The sequence below is a fragment of the Lepisma saccharinum genome, chromosome 1, assembly GCF_977018435.1.
Source record: "Lepisma saccharinum chromosome 1, izLepSacc3.1, whole genome shotgun sequence".
Classification (NCBI taxonomy): domain Eukaryota; kingdom Metazoa; phylum Arthropoda; class Insecta; order Zygentoma; family Lepismatidae; genus Lepisma; species Lepisma saccharinum.
The window spans coordinates 20,472,147-20,495,337 of NC_139229.1; the positions used below are offsets into that span (position 1 = coordinate 20,472,147).

At 37.2% G+C, this 23,191-nt stretch overlaps 1 protein-coding gene across 1 annotated transcript; it reads left to right on the forward strand.

Annotated features, from left to right (window-relative positions):
• The first annotated feature begins 9,256 nt into the window (after positions 1-9,256).
• LOC145986263 (uncharacterized) lies at positions 9,257-16,174 on the forward strand. The gene is made up of 2 exons (XM_083120220.1): positions 9,257-10,250; positions 14,927-16,174. Exons 1-2 carry the CDS (start codon positions 9,889-9,891, stop codon positions 15,495-15,497), a joined length of 933 nt encoding a protein of 310 aa, XP_082976346.1. The 5' UTR covers positions 9,257-9,888; the 3' UTR covers positions 15,498-16,174.
• Positions 16,175-23,191: the final 7,017 nt, after the last annotated feature.

A 23,191-nucleotide genomic window follows, 5' to 3' on the forward strand; every position in this document is an offset into this window, starting at 1 on the left:
GATGTGCTTCGAGGGCGAACAACTTTTGTTGGATTGGGTTCATCTTGAAACACCCATACAGTCGACTGCTGTTTACGTTCCGGCTCATATGCATATATCCATGATTCGTCACCTGTTACAATCTTATATACGTCTTTTGAAGCACCACGATTGTATTTATTGAGCATTTGTTTGCACCAATTGACGCGAGCGTCTTTTTGAGTTTTTGTCAAATTGTGTGGGATCCAACGAGAACATACCTTTCTCACAGCTAAATTATCACGTAATATTTTATATATGCTGATGGAACTAATGCCTATGGTTGCCTCAATCTCACAGTATGTCACATGGCGATCTTGCAGTATAAGGTTTTGCACAGCATCAATGTTTTCTTGAAGAACAACTGATTTTGGACGACCTTCGCGAATCTCGCCGGTGAGCGAATGGCGGCCACGATTAAATTCGTTATACCAGCGTTTCACATTGGCAAAGGATGGGCTTCATCGCCAAATGTGGAAGTAAGTTGATCGATGCACTCTTGTCTTGATAATACACGTCGAAAATCGTAAAAAATCATCGCACGAAAATGTTCACGAGTTAATGCCATTTTATTGTTGTCGCGCAATCTCCAAGGCGACATAACAACACAAATGAAGCTATTGAAACATTTGAAGTACGTTATGGTCAATAATGCCAGACGATTCCGTGCAAACGTCAAATCGCGCCTAACTTCAATCAGTGTTGCCAAAGCTCAAAATATAAATAGTGACCCTCGTATTTGTGGAACAGAAAAAAGCTTAGTCTATTGATGTAAATGAAGTTATTGATCAGTTTAAGAACATTGAACCTTTTGACAGACGTCTCTTGTTATAGATGACGTGTATTTTGATGTATTTGTTTGTAACGTTTATGAACATTTTGTGTGTGTGTGTGTAATTTCTATGTAATTTGATTTTTTCTACTACATATATTCAGAAATTTTCAACACTGTCATTTAGTGAATTTATATTCCTTTACAAACATCAGTGCAGTTAAAGAGCCAAGTGATTGTGTTGCAAAATATGCTATTAAAAAGGTAAAAGACCTCATTTTTTTTCTTTGTGCACACCCAAATATAAAGTTCTAGCTACGCCTATGCAAAGGTGCACGTGTAAGATACTGCCAGTGGTTTAGAAATTTTATTAGAGACAATGGTGTGAATATTTTGGATAAGGTTTTTTTCACGGATGAAGCATGGTTCCACTTAAATGGATATGTCAACAGTCAAAATTCTCGACACTGGTCAAGTAACAATCCCCATTTGTTACATGAACAATCACTTCATCCACAAAAGATCGGTGTGTGGTGCGCGATTTCGCGGAGAAAAATAATCGGTCCATTCTTTTTCAACACAACAGTTGACGGAATAGTTTATCGTGACCTTATCACACAGTTTATTTCTCTGTTGGAATGTGATGAACGTGATTGTTGGTTTCAACAAGACTCCGCAACATGTCACACATCTAATGAAACTTTAGACATGTTGGCAGAGTTTTTTGGCGATCACATTATAAGCAAAAACTTATGGCCCAGTCGCTCCCCGGATCTGACGCCTCCAGATTTTTTTCTGTGGGGTTATTTGAAACAAACAGTTTACATTAATAACCCAAGAACACTTGATGATCTAAAAATAAACATTTGCACAGCCATTAACAATATAAACCAATCAACCTTGCATAAAGTTGCTTCCAACATAATAAAACGTGTTGATGAATGCCTCAGGGAAAATGGTTGTCATTTTCAACATAGACCATCACTAAACACACCTTTTGTTGCCTTCAAACATCAACAGTGTTGCCACTGTACCTCATAATTTTTTTAAAACACCCATTTGGACCGGTACGCCTTTATGAGGCATTTCAGGATTGGCTATACGCGAAAACTATCGGTTTTCTTCTCTGAACTATAGATGGCGAAATAGTCCACCTACCCAAGGTGGAAATTGATGTCCAAATTTCCGTACGAATGTTTGACATGCAATTTTCCATGCTTTGTGGAAAAATACATTTACAGTTTCACTTACATTTGGCAACACTGCATGAACAACTGCACCCCGTTTGTTGTTTCTATGTTTAAAAATATCTATTTGGACAGGGCTAACATTTGGTGTATGACTTATGTATGTACAGGTTTCGGTTACAAAATAACGCCACTCTTAATTCCCTGTTGCGCCATTCGTGGGACACCCTGTAGTTCCCATATTCAAGAAGAGTGACAGAAAGGAATGCAAAAACTACAGAAGAATAACACTAATGTGCCACTTATCAAAGGTGTATGAGAAAATATTAGGGAAAAGAATAAGGGAAGTGACAGAGCTGAACATGAGAGAGGAACAGTATGGATTTAGAAGAGGCAGATCAACAGTAGATCTGATATTCACCATAAGGCAACTGCAGGAAAGGAACTATGATAGGGTTATCGCTGTAAGGGAAATGTAGGACATGCTGTCCCAAAATGTAGGACATTAAGTCAAAATGTAGGACAGAAAACATTATCAATAAATAATACATATTTCTATAGAATACATTAGAAAGTAGTTGAAAAATAACACTTTTCAGTTTTAAAAAATGAAATCTTAATGAATTTCTAAATGCAAAATTTCAAAACTTGCAATCATACAAATCAATGCACCTCTTACTACATGATTTAAGAGGTACTTCTCAGAGGAGACAATTTTTATCACAATTTCAGGTAGAGTCAGTCAAACTCTCTACCAAACAATCATTTTACATGAAAAAATAATTTCTCTCGTGAGTCTGTTGTGCTGATGGTAATGAATGTACTCTCTCAACATGTTAATTATGACCTGTAATGGCAAACAAATATTCAGCAATTACCATAATTTAAAATGGTTCGAGAAGTTTCATCTTGGGTAGTTTTTAGTTCAATAACAGGGTGTCTACCAAAATAACACATCCAGAATTCTTGACTTTTTCTGGACTTTTCTAGACCTTTTTTCAGTCTTAATGTTTATATATTCGACCCCCACTTAGGTAAAGTTGGAAATTAATAATTAAGAAAATAAATATTTATTTAATGAAACCCCTACCAAAGGACCAGTTAAGATGAAAACTGAAGCTGAATTTAAGAAGAGAATTAGATCTGCTTTCTCGTATTAATGCATCCTGAACTGTGTTTGGCAGACAAGCGAGGCTTTGCCATCTGAACTCTCAGCCAGTATAATCTTATGTCTTTTGTCGGTTGTCCCTATAAGTGTTTGTGACTGTCCCTTCATCCATCTTATCCTACCACCTTTCATCCTCATCTTCACGATTAGCCAAAGGGGGGAAAAAGGGAAGTAAAATAAACTAAATCAACCAATCAGTCATTGTGATAGCAAAAATTCTTGACTACAAGAATAATTTATTGCCTTTTTATTGACTTCTTGACCTACTTGTTGATATCTTTCCTTTTTCTTGACTACCATGACTTTCTTGACTGGCAGACACCCTGAATAACTTTGTTCTCTATACCCTGCTTTACAATCAAATTATATTGAATATTGAATAAGAATGGGCATCACATTGTTCCATCAGTATAAACCCTAAGGAAAGAAATTCTGCTCAGGCATTGAACAGTGACATTATCAGAAAGTGGTCCCAACACTTTGGGCCTATTCTTTAACATGGCTTTAGAAACCCCTTAAGTGCTTCCGTTTTCCCGTGTGTTTAATAGCAGGACAAACTTTTTTCTTTTTTGGCAATGACTGAATCAAAATAAATTTCACTATTGAGTTTTGAAGCGCAGTCCATAGATTTTTAACTTTCATGATTCTTTTCTGTTACCTATTTTCCTAATTAATATTATGTGATGCTCAAAATGTAGGACATTTATGATATTTTTCAAATTCCTCCCAGACGCCGGACATACGGATAAAATGTAGGACATGTCCGGAAAAAACCAGATGTCTGGTAACCCTACACTATGAGTATGGAAATGATTTGATTATGGCATTCCTAGATTTAGAAAAAGGCATATGATAGCATGGGCAGAACAAAGATTTGGAAGGCTCTAAGAGAGAAAGGGGTCGAGGAAGAGATAGTATGTAGAGTATAGAGCACATACAAGGCCAACCAGAGTTGTGTGAAGGCACCAGTGGGAAGAACAGAGTGGTTCAGTATAAGTAATGGACTAACACAGGGAAGTGCTCTTTCCCCACTGCTCTCCATAATTACAATGGATGCAGTTAACGAATGGATGCAGTTAACGAAGAGGTGGGGAAGAAGATAGGAGAGGAAGAGATGAAGACCCTGTTGTTCGCTAATTACTTAGTAATATGGGGAAACAGGGAAGATGTTGTACAGAGACAGCTTGATAGCAAGAATGAAATTCAGTGCACAAAAGAGCAAGGTGCTAATAGCAACAAGAAACGGAGCCAGAAATGAACCAAGAATAAAGATGGGTACGGAAGAGTTGAGGGTAGTGGAGAACTTCAAATATCTAGGAAGCATAATTGAGAGAAGTGGAAGAATAGATAAGGAGGTAAACAGAAGAGGACAAATGGGTGGTGGACTATATCAAAGTGTTTGAAGATTAATATGGAACAGGGATGTACCTATGAAATGCAACACATACTATATGCCAATATATAATTACGTATGGAGCAGAGACTTGGACAATGACAGAGAGACAAAAGAAAGATGCAGGCAATGGAGATGAATTTTGTAAGGAGTATATTGGGGAAGACTAGAAGGGTTAGAATAAGGAATGACAGACAGTGGGTGTGGTGAAGCTTCAGGACAAGATAGATGGTTCGGATACATGAAGAGGATGGATGCAGAAAGACTACCAGTAAGAGCTTACAATGCACAAGAAGTGGGAATAAGGCCAAGGGTGTCGGTGGAAAGAGCAGATAGCAGAGTGTGTTTGGAGAAGATGACAAGAATAGCAAATCTCTTGTGCGTCTTCCTTGACATATATGGTACTGTCTGAACTAAGTGAACAGATAGGCTCATGAATAGAAATCTTTGGGTATAGAAATCCCAAGGGAATTTGATCAGTCATGTCCACAACAGTACCTGCCACACTTGTCATTTGTTTTCAATTGTGGCCAAAGGGTTGTTTCTTTATCCCACTCTTCCTTTGCTTCCTAACTTCTCCCAATCCAGTATTGCAGACTGAAAGTGCTGTTTTGTAAGTAAACATTTTGGAGTTCTTTTTTTAATATTGAAAGTTAATTTTTCTGTAAGTCAAGGAAAATTTTCCAAGTGGGCACATGGAAAATTGACCAGCACCTCTTCCTTGGGGCCCTTCCTATATGGGTTTGGCCCAACTTAAAACCCTATGTATATAAACACCTGAAAGAAATTGTGTGTGTTTTGAGGCAGTCCTATCATTTGTTCTATGGGGAATTAATGATTTAAACACTCTACTTTCAACTATGCAAATTTCGAATTTTGTCTCCACTTTTCTGAACTCCGACCCACTGTATTTTTACAAATCTGATCTCAATGCCAACTTGAAGAGTCATTTATTTATTTATACAACGAAATTCAAGTAGAATGCCTAATATTTCTTTCCAGATTATAAATTAATGAGGGACTGATGGGGATTTTCCTCACTTACGTAAATTATCCTACTTAATTATAAAATATTCATATTTACAATAGATACATGTTTTCTTTTAGATGCCAAGCTGATTATGATACATTATTTTCACTACATTCACATGCCATTAATTTTTTTCTGGTGGTATGCAATGTTGCCCTATAGAAGCACATCTCTTTCGAGGATGAGAATAACACCTATAAAGATAAGGTATACAAATATATGCAAATGCACCATAATGTGAGAATATACTGCAGTATTTATCAATAGCTCTTGTGATCAGCTTTGAATCACTATTGTCTGTTGCTTCCTCATAACAAACTGGCAAGGTATTGCAACCTCTCTTCAAGGGAAAAAGGCATTGCTTCTCACCAGGTGTGTACTGACTTAGAGGAGCCTCACATGGGGTCCAGCACCAAGTCAATGCATGCAAAATATTTTTTGGTGTGCTGAATTTTTTTTGTAACGCTAAATACTGTATTACTGTTCAATTTTTTACTGTTTGATTCTGTTTGCTTGGAAGATGTCTATACTCGCATAAAGCATGGGTTTTTGCACATACTGTATATTTAAGTAATTCATACTTATATGCATACAAATATTTTTTTCATTTGTACTGAATTTTATGTGCTAGCACTTCAGAAATATACATGTAGATTACATGTATCTCTGATGACGATGTCCACACCCACGTCTATGGACAGATAAAAATTATTATTACTATTATCATCAAAATCTATATAAATATGTACAAATGTATTAATGTTTATGTTTAAATAAAATTGATTCTATTTTCTGATGGCCCTTTGAGAAACGTGTTGAGTTTGACTAATAATATTGACAGTAGAAAACTTCTTACATCACGTGCTGGACAACCACAGTTACTTGGTGCATTGTCAATCAAAAGGGACCATGTGCTTTGTTGTCAGTATTGTGGGCGTAACTGTCGAATTCGTGCCCACACATGCTTCAAAACCTCAAGGTAGAACTTCCCTGTGATCATTCTCTATGAATGATACCCATGGAGTCGAAGGACATGATGAGCATCGTCTTAATACCTACGTGACTTCTGCAGGTGAACTTTCTTGGGTTTTGGGGACCCTTGGCTCTTTCACACCGAACTCTGGCACTTTGTTAATGGCTTATATTGGAAACATCACGTTTCATCATCGATCACGCTAGTTTTCAGGAAATTGGAATCCGTGTCCACAGCCCTAAGCTGATCTCAGCAATGCTGAATCCTTTGGTTTTACTGGTCATTTCCGACATGGTGACGTAGGGTGTTCATTTATGTTACTTTAACTTTTAAGAGCATCCTTTCCCAATGTTCAAATTTTCCAGAAAAGGATAGAAATCATCAGCGTAATTGGAGAAGGGATGTTTTTTTCCAAATCATGCAATATGTAAATGCACTACGACATCAGTCCAGAAAATTGTGGGACACACTGTGTATGAATAAATTTTACCTTACTGTCACACAGTCTTTTGTATTGCTAGCAGAGCAAGGAAGAAATGTTTCATGCAGTTTTGCTTGTTTTTGTGAGCACTATTTTGCTAAGAATTTTTTATTTTCATTCCGATCATCTTTCAGAATCTTATTGACATTTTAGAAAGGAGGAGGGGGCAACACTTCTAATCAAACAAATTTTTCCCCAATTGCCTCTATTGATTGCAATTGGTTATAACTTGATGGTCGAAAGCTGCTATATAGCATGCAGTATTCCATAGGGCATTTTGGAGCTTTGATACCAGTACCAAGCTCAAAGAGTTCAAAAAATATTAGCTGTTTTGTTTATAATTTCTAAGTTCATGGAATGTGTGAAATTGGAAACCTTTCACTGCAGCGTTTTTCGTCTACTTGAGGGACCGATCCAAAGTTGGCTACTCTCAGCAGGCCCTGAAGTGAAATGTTGCTAAGTTTATGAATTCTGGACGTAGAATTCTTTCAGGGCAGCTAAATAAGAAGTTGTAAAGAGAACATACCCCCAAATCCTAATCTTATGATTGTGTGGTTTGAATTTATTTTTTATGTTCACTGGTGTAGGAGGCAGTGAAGTAGTTACTTCACATTTCTTATATCTCTTCATTGATTGATTTGGTTGATTTTACTATGCTTTTCTGATTCTTTTGGCTAATCGGGAAGATGAGGGTGAGTGATGATTTGATGAAATTGATGAAAGGACACTCACAAAGAATGTTCATGCCCAGGCTGGGATTCGGACCCTGGGATCCCTTACGTAGCATGCTATGCCAACCACTCCACCACGGAGGTCGGCATCTTCTCATACATAAATGCAGTAATACAATCAATCACTCAGTTGTATGTATGTATTGAATAAGACCGATTTTGCTGCCATCTGAACAAGTCAGTGTGCAGATTGCCAGGAAGCCCATTGACTTTTTCCATTTCTGCCAGAAAACTCTTCTTTTCCATTACATTTTGGTAGAAGCACCAAATCTTTTCAACCTTACAGAAGCAGACATATATGCTCACTCCTGATATGTTTCTGTATGTTGCACATACTCTACAAAATTATTCTGCAAAACTTGTCTCTTTTCGACTCCTTATATTTTGCTATATTAACCTCTTAAGCATTTAAGTGGATATGGCTGATATATCTGTCATGCCCACTTATCTGCAGTGGGTTTGATGGATATATCCATCCCCACATTTTCTGGCTCATGTCTCCTGCATATGAAGAGCTATGGAATTGCTTCTTTCACTGTTGGATTAGCTCGCATTTCTGCCACGAGGTGTTATTCTTCAGAATCTCCAGGGTATTTAACTTAGCATAATCGCCTTGAGATGGAGACACTGCTTCCATGTTAGCACACTGGTAGCTGTGTTTATCTTGCACTTGCATATAATATAGATATAATCTGTGCTTCGAGCCGGGGTGTGTGCCAATTCAGGAGCTGTGTGAACATTTTTTCTTAATTTATTGAATTAGGTTGTTTAGGTGGCTAATCATGATGATGAGAATGAGTAATGATATGATGAAATTAATGAAGGGACACTAAAATAAATACATGTTCAGGCTGGGATTCGAAACGGGGATCCCTGGCTTCTTGCATTTTGAAGTCTTGCATGCTTTCACAATGGCTCAAAGCAGCAAAAGGCATCTATCTTTTTTGAGTGCAGCGAAGATGCACTTTTGGAGAGTAATGAGGAGTTGTAATTTTTAAAATTGCCCATTACAGAAGATACTTGGCATTTGCAAATTATGCACTTAAGGGGTTAATATCTTAAAAGTGTGAGATGATGACTTAATTTTTAAGTAAAACAGTCACATATATACCTTCTGTTCATGCATTAAACATCCTTTTTTTTTTCCTTTTTTTTTGTTGTTGTTGTTGTTGTTGTTGTTAAGGAAAACTGTGGCAATTATGATCTCTCTTGCCATCTGAGCATGCCAGTGAAGGTGCTTGTGATACTGATGATAACCATATCTGTCACTAATCTGCTGCAACTTCTGTTCATACTATTATTAAACACAATATTCTTTTAATTTCAGGAACCTGAAAACTGTGATACTTGAGCAAGAGTCTCACTAGACAGTGAGAATAACGTCAGTGTGAATTCTCTCATAGAGGAATTTCTTAATGAATATGGTGACATTGATGAAAAACGAATTCTAAACACGATTAATGGTGACATTGATGAAAAACGAATTCTAGATACGATTAATGGTGACATTGATGAAAAACGAATTCTAGACATGATTCGATTAATGATGTCTGTATAGATCAAGCCCCAGCAAGCACATTAGAAACAACCAATGTAGTTGTAACCGATGCACTCAAGAGAAAAGAAATCTTTGTATCGGATAACAAAAATACAACAGACAGTAAAACTAAAGATGATGAAGTTGCTTCTCATGAAGAAAGTATGCTGGTTACAGATTCTTCAAGTAATAAATGCTTAGAAAATGAAACTTCGGAAATGATTGATACTTCAAATGAAGTTGAAACTGAAGGACAGGCAATAATATGTATAAATAGTGAAAGTGATAAAGGATCTGTTGAGATAGAATGTATCACAATTAATTCGGATGTCATTGGAGAGGTTTCATCTTCAGATGACCATAGAAATGCAGGAGCAATTATAAATTCAACAGCTGTAGAAAAGATCTCATCATCTACTCAGACCTCAAAATTTATTGCACTCGTTGACCTGACCAGTGACATGGACTCTGAGGATAATGAACTTGATGAAGAAATTTGTGAGGTTTCAGATTCTAAAATTGATGAAATTTTGGAAATAAAAGAGTGTCGCAATCACATGCTGGAGATTGCAAAGTTTCATATGGAGAATGCATTGAAATGTATTACAATGGTCAAAATTGTGAACAGGATGAAAACTCTAAAGAAACGGATGAAAAAAACAATGAACTTCAATATACTGTAGAAGCCAGATCACAGTTGAATGGTTTGGATTCTTCTAAACTTGAAGGTTTAAATACTTATGACTATGAAATTGACTGTGAAGAACATTTGGAGGAAAATAGATGTGTAGCTGAAAACTTCAAACCACCAACTGAACAACTTCTTCGATCAAGATTGAAACTTGCTTTGGCTGAGAAGGAAGTGCCAGAGAAAGATATTGAACGCACAAGAAAACAACCAGTATCAGGAGAGGAAAAGTCTTTGGCTCTCATTTTGGCGAATCACATGGAAAATTATCCGTAAGTTTAAATTACACTTTATAATAGTAAGTTTGTACAGAGTGGTCACAAAGTGGGCATATTTATTTTCGACACCACGATGGTTATGGTTAAATGCTTGATATGGACACATACCTGATGGTTTAAGAGTCCAGAACATCGGCATGGAGACTGTCATTTTTGTAGCACAGCCTAATTCTGCACCATATTCTGGCACACTTTGCATTGCATGTGTATCATTACCTGAATAAGACCTTTCCTGGGTGGTGGATTGAAAGAGGTTCTGAAGATCACCTAACTCCCTTAGACTGGCCTCCAAGAAGTCCAGACCTCACCTCTGGGGGTTCATCAATAACAGAGTCGGAATTAACTGGTATTGTACAGCGCAAGAGTTACGAGAGCTGTGGAAGATGCATGTGACTCTGAATTATCTCCACAAGACATCTGCCAGAAAATGGTGCTGAATTCAACTGTGCTACAAAAATGATGGTCCCCATACCGATGTTCTGGACTCTTAAACCATCAGGTATGTGTCCATATCAAGCATTCAACCATAACCATTGTAATGTTGAAAATAAAGGGTACGCCCACTTTGTGACCACTCTATAGGTAGCATATTATTAGCACATAGAAGTTCATTTGGCATGGAGATTAAAATAACTCAACACAAATCTCATCTTTGAACACTTATGTCTAACATTCTTTCTGCAACAGTCTGAAAATTCTTTCATGTATTAGGAATTAAAATGTTTGCTGGCACTTTAAAATATGCATATGTATGTCAGCCTATTACTCTTGGTTTCTAGTAATGTGATGTATACATGTATTGTTGTCAATTTACAATTTTCATGCAAGTGCACTACTGGTTTCCAGTAAAAAATGTATATGTCAGGATATCTCAGTCTGGAAAACCTGGAAAAGTCAGGAAATTTACTTTTTCTGGAAAGGTCATTGGTGTGAGGGAAATTTACTTCTGGAAAAATCAACATTTTTGTAGTAAAAGTAGTTTTGTGGACAAAGAAAAAAATGACAAGCAAGAAATTAATTTACATTTTTTTTTCTATACCTACAATACTTCAGTTTGATATGCTAAGTATTATGGGTAGTTGCAGTAGAAATTGCATATTAAATGCTCCAGAAAATGGGGTCATGTTTTGAATTACCTTCAAGTATAAATCTACTACAGTAAGATCGCTATTGGCACTGGCAGGATTTTTTTTTGGGGGGGAGAGGGCTGGTGTGAAGGTGTGTGCTTTCCAGGGGGCAGAATACACATGATTTTTCATATTTTTAGAACTTTCCGCTCTCAAAAATGGCAATTGGGGGCATTTTAAGGGGGGGTCCATTTACCACTTTGGTTTTCCCTGAGTTCTTCACTGTTTTTATTTGAAAATGTTGATTATCCCAAAATTTCAAAGGGGGCTGTATCCCCATCAGCCCCTCTCTGCATACGCCAGTGGCAATAATTCTTTACCATTAGTCAAAATGTGGCTTCTGTTATGTAAAGGCTCAACTTACTTCCCTTAGCAGGATTAAACATTTTGTTGAATATGTTATATACTGAGAAATTCATCTTCAGGGCTTCTACCACCATTTTTTTCCTTTAGATGGAAGCTGCTCATAAGGGATGAGCCTGCCCCCCCCCCCCCAAATAAATTCTGGCTACAAACCTGATCACAGTATTGAAGTTTTTAGAGAATTCTGCTTATTTTCTTTATTTCCTAATTAGCTGCCACAAATAGTGTATATCAAACATATATTATATGAAAACAATGCTCGAACCAGATATCCCCCACACTTCCTCTGCATGTCATGGGGTTTCTTCCCACATTTAAAATGTGTTCCAAGTTACCAACGGTGGGGTGGATTGATTTCTTTAAATAGTAATTCTTGGTTCGTAAAAACTTTAAGATGTAATGAATTTTTTTTTTTTTAATATACAGACAGATGAGGTGATAAAAATTTGCCCTGTTAAGCTTCTATTTACAATATCTTTAACTTTGGAAAATTTTAAATCTTCATATTTACTATTCTGAGATTTTAACAAATCCAGGGGCGGCGCCAGGGTGCGCAAACATTACCTCTTACAGTGTCATATTATGTCATGTCGTTGTCATATTGAGGACCGAATGTTAGGTACTGAAGTGAGACTGCTGTTATTATTTACAAGCAAGCAAGCATTGCTTCTACTCTGAAAGAGATTAGCCATTCATTTTCCTGTACTGTCGCCAGTCTATAAAGATCAGCGGTCCTTGTCTTTATCTTGAGAATTGTTGTTAAGAATTGTTTCTTCTTGTGTTTCAAGTAGTCTGTTTGTGTTTTTCGATAGCTCAGTGTTAGTCATTGGATGTTTTAATATGCACTGTTGATACACGGTTTTGTTGTTTTCCTACTTGTCACATTGGAACAAAAATTGCAATTGCTTGCTTTCAAGTATCATCAGGTCGTTCGGGAAATTATTTAACGCGAGTTGTATCATGACAGTAGTTTCCTTGTTAATTCGTTCAATTTGTTCTAGGAAATGTACCATTTCAGACTTTTTCAAAGACTGTTACGAAAAGGCCAAAATTTCACGAAGAAACGTTATAGTTCATTGTTGGGGACAGTGCGGCCAGAGGGATTTTAACTAAGAAGGTGCTGTGCACTTAGCGTCTTGTCCTGACACCATAGCATCTGGGCGAATGGAATGTAGGCTATGTATTATGTAAAACGAACACATATGAAAAGAGGGTTAACAAGACAACGCAGTCCCAAAAAAAGTGAATTGATAAATTGCATGAAAGTGACTACATGAATTCATATTTATTTATTGTGTTATTTTCTATTTCAAATTGCAGAACTTTAGGTTGCATAGTATCGATTACTTTCTTTTACTGGGCCTCCTCGATGGCGCAGTGGTAGCATCATTGCCTTGTAATCAAGGGGTCCCGGCTTCGAACCTGGTGGAGGAACATATTGGTTCGGAGCCTACTTTAAACTGTAGTTCCAGTCTCGATTAGCCTTACTGTGCATAAAGTGGACTTAAAACACCAAGTCAATCAATCAATCTTTCTTTTACCCAACACACACAAACTGAACACTCACCAGTTGTCACCTATACAACGTATTTGACATTTGATTAATAACTTAATGTTGCACTTTGGATCCCACTTTAAACTAGGTCCAGTCCCGATTAGCCTATATGTGCATAAAGTGGACTTAAAACAACGGATATCAATCTAAAATTGTATATTTCAGTCACGGTCATTTACGTAAATTATTATAAGAGTGTTACAGGAAAATGGTAACTTAAAATTGAAGGATTATTTTAGAGAGAGTAAGCAACACTATTAGGTGGGAAATATATTTGACCCCTATCCGTGAAAAATGCCTTGCCATCGTTGTTGGGCTAAAATCAGGCAAAAATTAAGCAAGTCGCTAGTATTTTTCAGTTTCATTAGCATATTATCATAGATGCCTTCTAAAAGTTCATTGATATTTGATTTAGGGACTAAAACATGCATGCATATTTCATGTTTTCTTTATTTTCAACATAGCACCCTCTAAATTTCATTCCGCACTCCTAGATGATTAATTCTAGCGCCACCGCTGAACAAATCACTGTACACTGATTGCTTGCTGTCTACCACAGGTCTAGACAGGTCACAGGTCCATTGACGTATTTGATGTTGCTGTGAGTTACTATTCATTAGATCATTATTATTTTGCATTCAATAAATAGTTGGTAAAATAGCCATATTAAACTTGCATGTTCAAGTGGAATATGATAGTGAGTTTTATTGCAAGTTAGAACTAAACTCAATGGTGCATTTGAAAGTAAAGATTTGCCGAACAACTTCATTATGTCAGTGCATTGAATGCCACGGCTTTTCAACTTCGTTCTTTAGAACAGAGCCTGTTGTTCTTCCATTGCGAGTTGCTTGGCTGTGGTCCTCATGGGTCAATAACGTAATTGTGGTATCATATTATGGATCAAATTCAGGACTACTATTGCCACTTACAATAAGTTTTTAATACATTCTCAACATACAATTTGATAACCCAGGAAGGGGGCTATAGTGTTGAAGTTGCTAAAATACAGTATTTAAACTTACGTTGGTACAAAAGAAATGATAATGAGGACGAGGAATACATTTTGCAACATGTATTTGATGTATTTGATTGTAAAATATTCTGCCCCTATAGTTCAGGAAGATAAAAATCACACATCAAGGAACACTCTGATTTAATGGTTTGTGTATGCAATAGGCTCAATAGTATAATTGCTAATTCTTTAATCTACAATTGAAAAAATAAGCCGCGGTAGCTCAGTCGTTAGGGCATCTGACTGCCATGCAAGAGACGCGGATTCGATCCTTGGCAGGGGAGAACTGGGATTTTTCCACCTGTTCAAGCGGCTCCGGCACCAACCCAGCATCGTATAAAGTGGGTACCTGGAGGAAACCCTTGGGGCTAAAGGCGGCCAGGGTGTGGTGCTGATCTCATCACCCCCACCTTCGGCTGTGATCAAGAAAGTGTGGGGCCCTAACTCCACACCACCTATACGCCTTCATGATGTGGTGCAAAGAACAGGGGAGCACTTCACCTTTTTCATTAATCTACAATTGATGGTGATTGTTTTTAGTGTATGTAATCAAAAGCAAACAAGGGAATATGTATGTATAAATAACAATTTGTTTCTCTATGATATTTTGCAGGCAAGACAATTCTGATGTTTGCCTCCCAATGGAAGCACAAATGATTGAAGAATTAAGAGATGAGAAGCGTCCAAAACTGGAAGAAATCAAGAAATGCCTTGGACAAAGGGGCCCTCTTAGATTTAACATGTTCTATAATAACATAAGCAAATACTATCTGTGCACTTTTTGTAACTTTAAATCCACCCGGAGAGTACAGTTTTCGAATCATCTGATTAGTCACAAAGAAGTGAGGGATGTTACATATACATGTAGTGAATGTAACAAAGTGTGTTTGAACAGATCATCCTTCCAAGGCCATCTCAAGCATCATCAAAATGATCTATTAATGTGTAATGAATGCCAAAAGCCATTCAAATGGAAGTGTGATTTACAAACTCACATAAATAAGCATATTGGAATAAAACCATATAGGTGCAATTCCTGCACGAAGGAGTTTATTTCTCAAAGAAGTCAGAAACGCCATACAAAAGCACATGACCAAGTAAGTTCTTTCCACTGTGGTGTGTGTTCTAAGCAGTTCCGTTCCAGATCTGGGCTTGATAGGCATTTTAGTGCTACCCACTATTAAATCATTTTTGGTCCGGGAGAACCTTATTAAGAAGTTGCTCTTGTGGGTGCAGTAACATATTGCTGTTCATGCTACATCTGGTGCAACATACTGTGATATTATACACTAAAATAGACACTGCATACTCTTGTTTTGAAGAAATGCTACCAAAGTTTATCAATTGATCTCCTTGCTTTGTCATATTTGTAATGCCTATGTAAAATAATTGGAAACTTCCTTCTCTGAGTGCAAAGTCATTCATTTGCTGTTGCATTTTATAGAAGATGGAAAAAGATAATTGTGTTGGCTGAGTAAATATAACAAGTACAGCTATATGTAGAAGCAATTCACCAAATAAGCTTCATTAAAATTGGTCACGAGAAGTATGCATGCTTATTATACACCAGAGAATAAAAGATTCATAGATTTTAAGCAATATGATATTTACCAAAGAATTACAGTGAGTGTATGAGTAATTTTCAAAGAAATATAAAGATCATCTTGAATTTGTAAATTGCCAAAGAAAATTAGCAGTACTGTTGTATATTTGTTATAGCTTTGATAGTACTGATTGCATATAATTAATTAATGATTTTGTTTATCCTTGCTAGAGTGAGCAATGTGGGTGATCCTATTAGACTTCAAAATTTTTTCTTCCTATCTGTTATGTGTAAGTAATGCTTATATTACATTTCCAAACTCTGCTAATTAATGGATAGAAATACTGAATTACATAGAGTTTGAATGTTTACAATAAGGAACCTTTGAATTTTTGTAAATGGAGTGTGTACATGTGTGTGTACAACTTACATCTTTTCTTAAACCTTACTATATATGAACATGAAGGAAATGTTTCTAAGCGAAAAATTGTGTATTAAAATTTGTTGATTTCTTAGATGTTGTTTTTTAGTTCTTGAAAGGAAATACAGTACTAGTTTAATATTGTTTATATTTCTTTTGGTTGAAACCTTCATGAATCATAGTGTGAAGTTGTAACTTTATGTTCTTTTGGAAAATCCACATTTACATTGGAATGAGTGTTGTACAGTCTAGAAAAGAATTAGCATTGTTATGAAACTGGCAGGAATTTATACTCTTTGCCGTAAGACACCTTTACATGACCCCTTTTTTCAAGTTATTCATGTTGTGTTCTCATCTCCGATGGTGCAGTGGTAGCGTAGTCACCTTGTAACTATGGGTTCAATACCTAGTGGAGGGATAGAGTGGTTCAGATCCCACATGAAACTGTAGGTCCAGGCCTGATTGGCCTTTCTGTGCATAAAGTGGCCTTAAACTCAAAGTCAAACTATCTCATCTTGTCTGTTATTTGGGAGGTCTCTCAATAATCAGCTGTCTAGTTTACAGCAAGAGAATCATAAAATTAACCATAGGAATTTTGGTATGTATTTGAAGAGAGCCAAACCCTACCAAGTGGCCTTTCATTGGGTGACGCATGCTCAGCATACCATTGCCGATGTTTATAGCTGTCTAGACTTGAGTTCACGAATATTGCTTTCGAGTAGCACACAAATTGTACTCACAATCAGTAGCGCCAACTTATGTGGGGCTGCTGGGTTAACCCACTCAATACCGTATTTATGTATGTATAGTGCGCACCCTGTTTTTTTTGGGGTAAAGCAGCAAACAATTATATCTCGTATATAATGCACAGAACAATTCAGGTATAAGAAATGGCTTTCTTACTTGTACGTTGTAAAGACCCTGTTTGTATATCTATAGATGTCTGGTATACATAGGGTGACCAGACAAACGCATTCAAAAAAGAGAACAGAGCATGGTTGAAAAGGAGGACAAAGTCACAAAAAAAGAGGACACCGCAAAAAATGGCAACACATTTTGCCATTACTCATAATTTAATCAATATAAAAAAAAAACTACCAACATTTTACTCAGATAATTCTGATGATTTTTTCAATAAATTCCTCCTATTTTTAAGCAACAAAAGCAATCTCCTAATCTATTGTTTAACATGGCAATCATAACTAAGAGTATCTATAGTTTGAAGCACAGAATTTTTTCTCTTTTTTTCCAATTCTTGGATATTAGAATGCAATATCCCCCATATGTGAATGCAAATGTTACAAGTAAGCTTTACTTTAAGTTATTTCCAAAAACTGAATTTAAATTTTAGGTAGTTTACATTGTGTCAGAAAATATGATTTTAATGCCACGAACATTTTTGCAGTCTTTCAACAGCAGGGGAACCTTACACTTTACCTCATATTCGTTTCTTCCATCCTTTAAAAGCAGAATAATTTCTTGCAAGATCATTGATGAATTTACACTTTCTGTATCGCATATATTTAACTCTAAAATGAACTGGCCAACCTCTATGGCAGAGTGGTTAGCACACTGCGCCACAACGCCAGAGGTTCCGAGTTCGAATCCCAGCCTGAGCATGAGTGTTTTTTGGGAGTGCCCCTTCATCAAAATCATCATATCATCGCTCATCCTCATCTTTGCGATTAGCCAAAAGAGGCAGAAAAGTGAATGAAAATAAACCATAACAATCAATCGAAAATGAACTGCTCAGATTACATGTGCTTCAGAAGTCTCAGATCGCGAAGCAACGACTTAGAATAATATGTACCAATGACCAGGGTTGTTAAAGGTCAAGCAACCTATAAATTCTAATGGGTTGCGCTGCAGGACCGGAACCTTTTATCTCGCACAATTTAAATTCGGTCCAAGTTGCATATTGTTTCATTGAAAAAAGGTTCCTGGACTGTATTTTAATTGATCCTGAAAAAAGGTCCCTAGATCGTATTTAAATTGATCCGGGAGAAAAGGTGCCTGGACCGAATTTAAATTGATCCTGGAAAAAATGTTCCTGGACCAAATATAAATTCATCCCAAAAAAAGGTTCCTGGACCGTATTTAAATTCATCCGGTAAAAAAGGTGCCTGGACCGAATTTAAATTGATCCTGGAGAAAATGTTCCTGGACCAAATATAAATTCATCCCAAAAAAAGGTTCCTGGACCGTATTTAAATTCATCCGGTAAAAAAGGTGCCTGGACCGAATTTAAATTGATCCTGGAAAAAATGTTCCTGGACCAAATATAAATTCATCCCAAAAAAAGGTTCCTGGACCGTATTTAAATTCATCCGGTAAAAAAGGTGCCTGGACCGAATTTAAATTGATCCTGGAAAAAATGTTCCTGGACCAAATATAAATTCATCCCAAAAAAAGGTTCCTGGACCGTATTTAAATTCATCCGGTAAAAAAGGTGCCTGGACCGAATTTAAATTGATCCTGGAAAAAAATGTTCCTGGACCAAATATAAATTCATCCCAAAAAAAGGTTCCTGGACCGTATTTAAATTCATCCGGTAAAAAAGGTGCCTGGACCGAATTTAAATTGATCCTGGAAAAAATGTTCCTGGACCAAATATAAATTCATCCCAAAAAAAGGTTCCTGGACCGTATTTAAATTCATCCGGTAAAAAAGGTTCCTGGACCGAATTGAAATACTTCACAGATAAAAGGTTCTCTACGGTCCAGAACCCATTACGCATGCTGATTTTCTCTCCGGGACCGGAATTGAATTTATTTAAAATTCCTGGACCTTTAGCAACCCTTTTAATGACTAGGAGTGTGCCGGACAGAACTTTTTTTGGTCAGGACGGGAGAGAATCACGATATCCGGACCAAGCCGGGAAATTTTCAGGATGGGAAATGTTTATAAATTTCCCGACGCTGTGGAAATCACGAATTTTATGTCACTGTCTTTTAGGCCCAGACTCAGCCTCGGCCTCCACGACCACTAAGAGGCTGAGGTCGAGTTGGAGTTCAGGGGCTGAGGCCGTGTGATGCCGGAGGCCGAGATGAAGTCTGGAGGCTGAGGCCATGTGACGCTGGAGGCTGAGATAGAGTTCGGAGGCTGAGGCCATGTGAGGCCACCTTTGAGCTTGGAGGCTGAGGCCATGTGAGGCTGAGTTGGAGTTTGGAGGCTGAGGCCGTGAGAGGCCGTATGCCGAGATGGAGTTCGGAGACTGAGGCCGGAGGCCGACCTTCAACTCAGAGGCCGGGCCTCGCGAGGCTGAAGTCAAATGGCCATGGGACGGGAAATTCTTGTTACCGCTCTCGGTACCGGCTATTCTGGATCCCGCACACCCCCACTAATGACTCAGTCGGGAAAATGATCATGTTCAACTCCCAGATGCTAGGTGAGCATTGCTCGAATACTTATCACGCCCCAAATGATATGATGATCGTTATGTGTGGAAGCAATCTTGATCTAGCACATGTTCTATGGTCGATGCTAAACTCTTTCCAAAAAAAGGAGGACATTTACCGATTTCTAAAAAAATCTGCTCGGACTCCGGACAGACACCTAAAAAGGAGGATATGTCCGGATAAAAGGGGACATCTGGTCACCCTAGGTATACATCAAACAAAATATTAGTACTTTTGGAACCAATGAAGATATCCATAGCTTGAACATGAGAAATAAAGATAAAATTTGGATGAAGACTTACTCTCTACAAGAAGGGACCTTAAAACTCAGCAGTTGACCATATAACAAGTTGCCCAGAGAGTTAAGACACGAACCAAAAGTGGAAAGGTTTAAAAATAAAATCAAAACCATGCTAATTAAACATTCATTTTACAGCATACAAGAAAATACAGAGGCAACACTTATCTTTTGAATGCATACAGACATATCTATTGGACAGAGTGTGAAGGACTCAAGATCTTGTGTATGTGTAATCAGAATAAATGTTAAAAGGTATGGTTAGTTACCATACATGCAGAGCTTGCTGTTGCACATCAAACTGAAATTATCAATTATAATATCTTTATATGCAAGGGTTATAATACACCAATATATATAGGTTTAGCTTATGTTAAAATTACCAAACTTTATTATCATGTATTTCTATTTGACATGTCCTATACTACAGATGTACCTACTTGTACAAAATTGTAGTCCTTGGATGCAAATAAATCATATCATATTATTTCTCTGTTGAAGGAAATAAATAAATAAATAAATATCATATGTTGATCAAGAGTGGGTGACATCATGACATCATACCTATTCAATCAGTCACCTGTTTCTATGTGGACCAAAAGGAGAATATTGCCTTGTGTATACATATGAATCACCAGCTCATACCACCTCTGTCCCCCCCCCCCCTACTTCCCTCCACTTTAAATCCAAAAGCTCTTTAACTTCTGTAACCACCTTGTTTATTCTGTAGCAGAAGTAAGAGAGATCAAAATTATGTTATGAATTTGCAGAACTCAGGAAGCTATTTTCTTTATTTCTCGCCTGACAAATACCGTTGACACACATCCTGTGTAATGGAAGGTGCAATTCTGAAAGAACAATGCGGCACCACTTTTCTTGGTGTCACAAAATGTTCTGTTAAAAAGTGAAAAATCATGGGAAATGGCCATTTTTTTAAAAAATAATAATATTATTACTAAAGAAATCCAACCTGGTAAATTTGTTGTTGTGCCTGTTTATATATACGTGTTATATGCAGTGACATAGTGAAAAGATGCGTGGTTTTATATGTTGGCTGTCCAAATTATTCCATGCATAATACCCACCACACTTTTTGGGGTCAAAAATTTCGGAAAAAAGTGTGCATTATACATGAATAAATATGGTAATTTTTCTCATCATCATCATCATTATAGCCACATTTATTTATATGATTGTAGTGAAGTGCTTACTCAAATAAGCAAATAACAGATTAAAGAAAAAGTTGCGATGCATTTTAGGGGTGTTCACAGGGGGGATTCATGATGTGCATGCGTCATGGGAATTTTTTTGGGGGGAAAAAAGTTATAGTTTACCTACCAATTCTATATATTTTCACTCTAAAATGGGGATTGTTTCGTTTGATTGACTTGTTTTTTTATTTTTAGTTATCGTTATTAATTTTTTTTCTTCCTACCTGTGGGTGATCGCAGCAATTGGGTAGAAATGAAACACCACATTTTATGCCTTTAGAATCGGTTTGAAAGGGGGGAGGGCATGCTGTTCGCATTAATACAAGGTTAGTCAAGCAGACAAACTATTAAGAATAAGGTTGATTCAGTACTGAGCAGTTTTGCACGTTTTATGTTAGCAAACATGAAAGTGAGCTGTGCTTTTTCTTTTTTAGTCTTTTAATTTCAACTGCAATGAAAGGATTCAAATTTCATGCATCTTTCAATTGTTGGCATCTTGGCCAGTGGTAAACTATCTGGTGTTTTGTTGTTCCGAGTCAGCTCGGAATTTCCAACATGCGGACTTCAGTTTTAGTGTTGGACGATTTCAGGCACGATTTGTTTCGCTTCTTTGTGTTTCTGACTGGATAATTGTAACATACTGTCAGCGTTCGTTGTCCAAAACTTACATATTTCGAAAATTTAATGTTAATTTTATCGACATTCAAACAAAAATCCATTACTGCATGTTTATCCAAACTATATTTCTGTGTGTGTGTATTTGGGGGGGTTTATGGTGAACAATTCTTTTGGGGGGATTTTGATGAACGATTTGGGGGGATGCATCCTCGGCCTTGGGGGGAGGGGGGTTTGGGCACCCCTGGGTGTGTATTAATATAATGATACATAGAAGAGAGGATTTATGAGATTTTTTGTGTACATATAACTCAAGTGTTTGAGCTATCCCAGTGTTTTATAAAAGTTGGTGCCCCTGCTCAAGATGCTAGGTCAACACTGAAATTTTGGAGCTCACACAAAAGAGCAATAGTGCTAACCATCCAGCTATGATGATTATATGAGAATGCTAAATTTCTCTTAACTGTACCACCATTTTTAAAGGATGAAAGAGCAAAAATTGTCTACTGTAGCAAGAAGTGGAAATTTTTATGTGGGGAAGGGGTGTTTGCACAAGCATTTGGCTAGCTGGGGGAGATGCTTCAATGCAGTATTTGAACTGGGGAAACATGAGGGGATACTATCCCCAAGTTAACACATTAACTGCAATGTGAGTTGTGTTTAGTTCACACTGGTTTTATGCCCGGGGCCTTATGCAGCATTTATTATGGCAGTCAACGTGTTAAGAAAATGTTCATAAAGCATCCCCAAACTAAGATAATTAACAAAAGCATCCCCTACCTAATGCATTGTCTCCATGTTGGTACACACAAACATCCCTCCCTCTATCCCGACGCATCCCTCAGCTAGGAATTTCCACTTCAAGCATTGCTACTATGGTTTATCATTGTGCCAATGAGACAGATGGTGGGGGACTTTGCATGAACTTTTCCAGTTGGTGGAATATCAGTCCCCGGAATCTCCCCACTTTGGGAACAGGCTACAACAGCATATTTTATGTTGCATTTCTAATCACTGTGCGAATGAAACCTTTTGCTCTGAGCAGATGCGCACTCCAAGGCCACAGTAGGATTTTTTCTCAGGGGGGGCATAGTTAAATTTCATATCTTGCCCTTCAGTCATAGAAACTTGCATCGTTGTTGTTTTCATTATTATTGCTATTACATTACTACTACTACTACTACTACTTTACAGGTAGGTTCTTTGCATGTTCAAATTTGTATATATATGTTACCAGTCAGTAAACTAAACTATTGTCTTCCGGTCCTAAGTATCTTAGAACATTGCTTAATATATTTATGATGTAATTTAGAAACAGTGTATTTACATTCGAAGAAAACCCAAACTCGTACGCAAAAGAGCTATCTAACTAGTAACACCGAAAATGTATCA

Coding starts and splice junctions, on each gene's coding strand:
- LOC145986263 (XM_083120220.1), top strand. CDS start 9,889: ATGTATTACAATGGTCAAAATTGTGAACAGGATGAAAACTCTAAAGAA. Junction 10,251..14,926: donor AATCACATGGAAAATTATCC/GTAAGTTTAAAT, acceptor GATATTTTGCAG/GCAAGACAATTCTGATGTTT.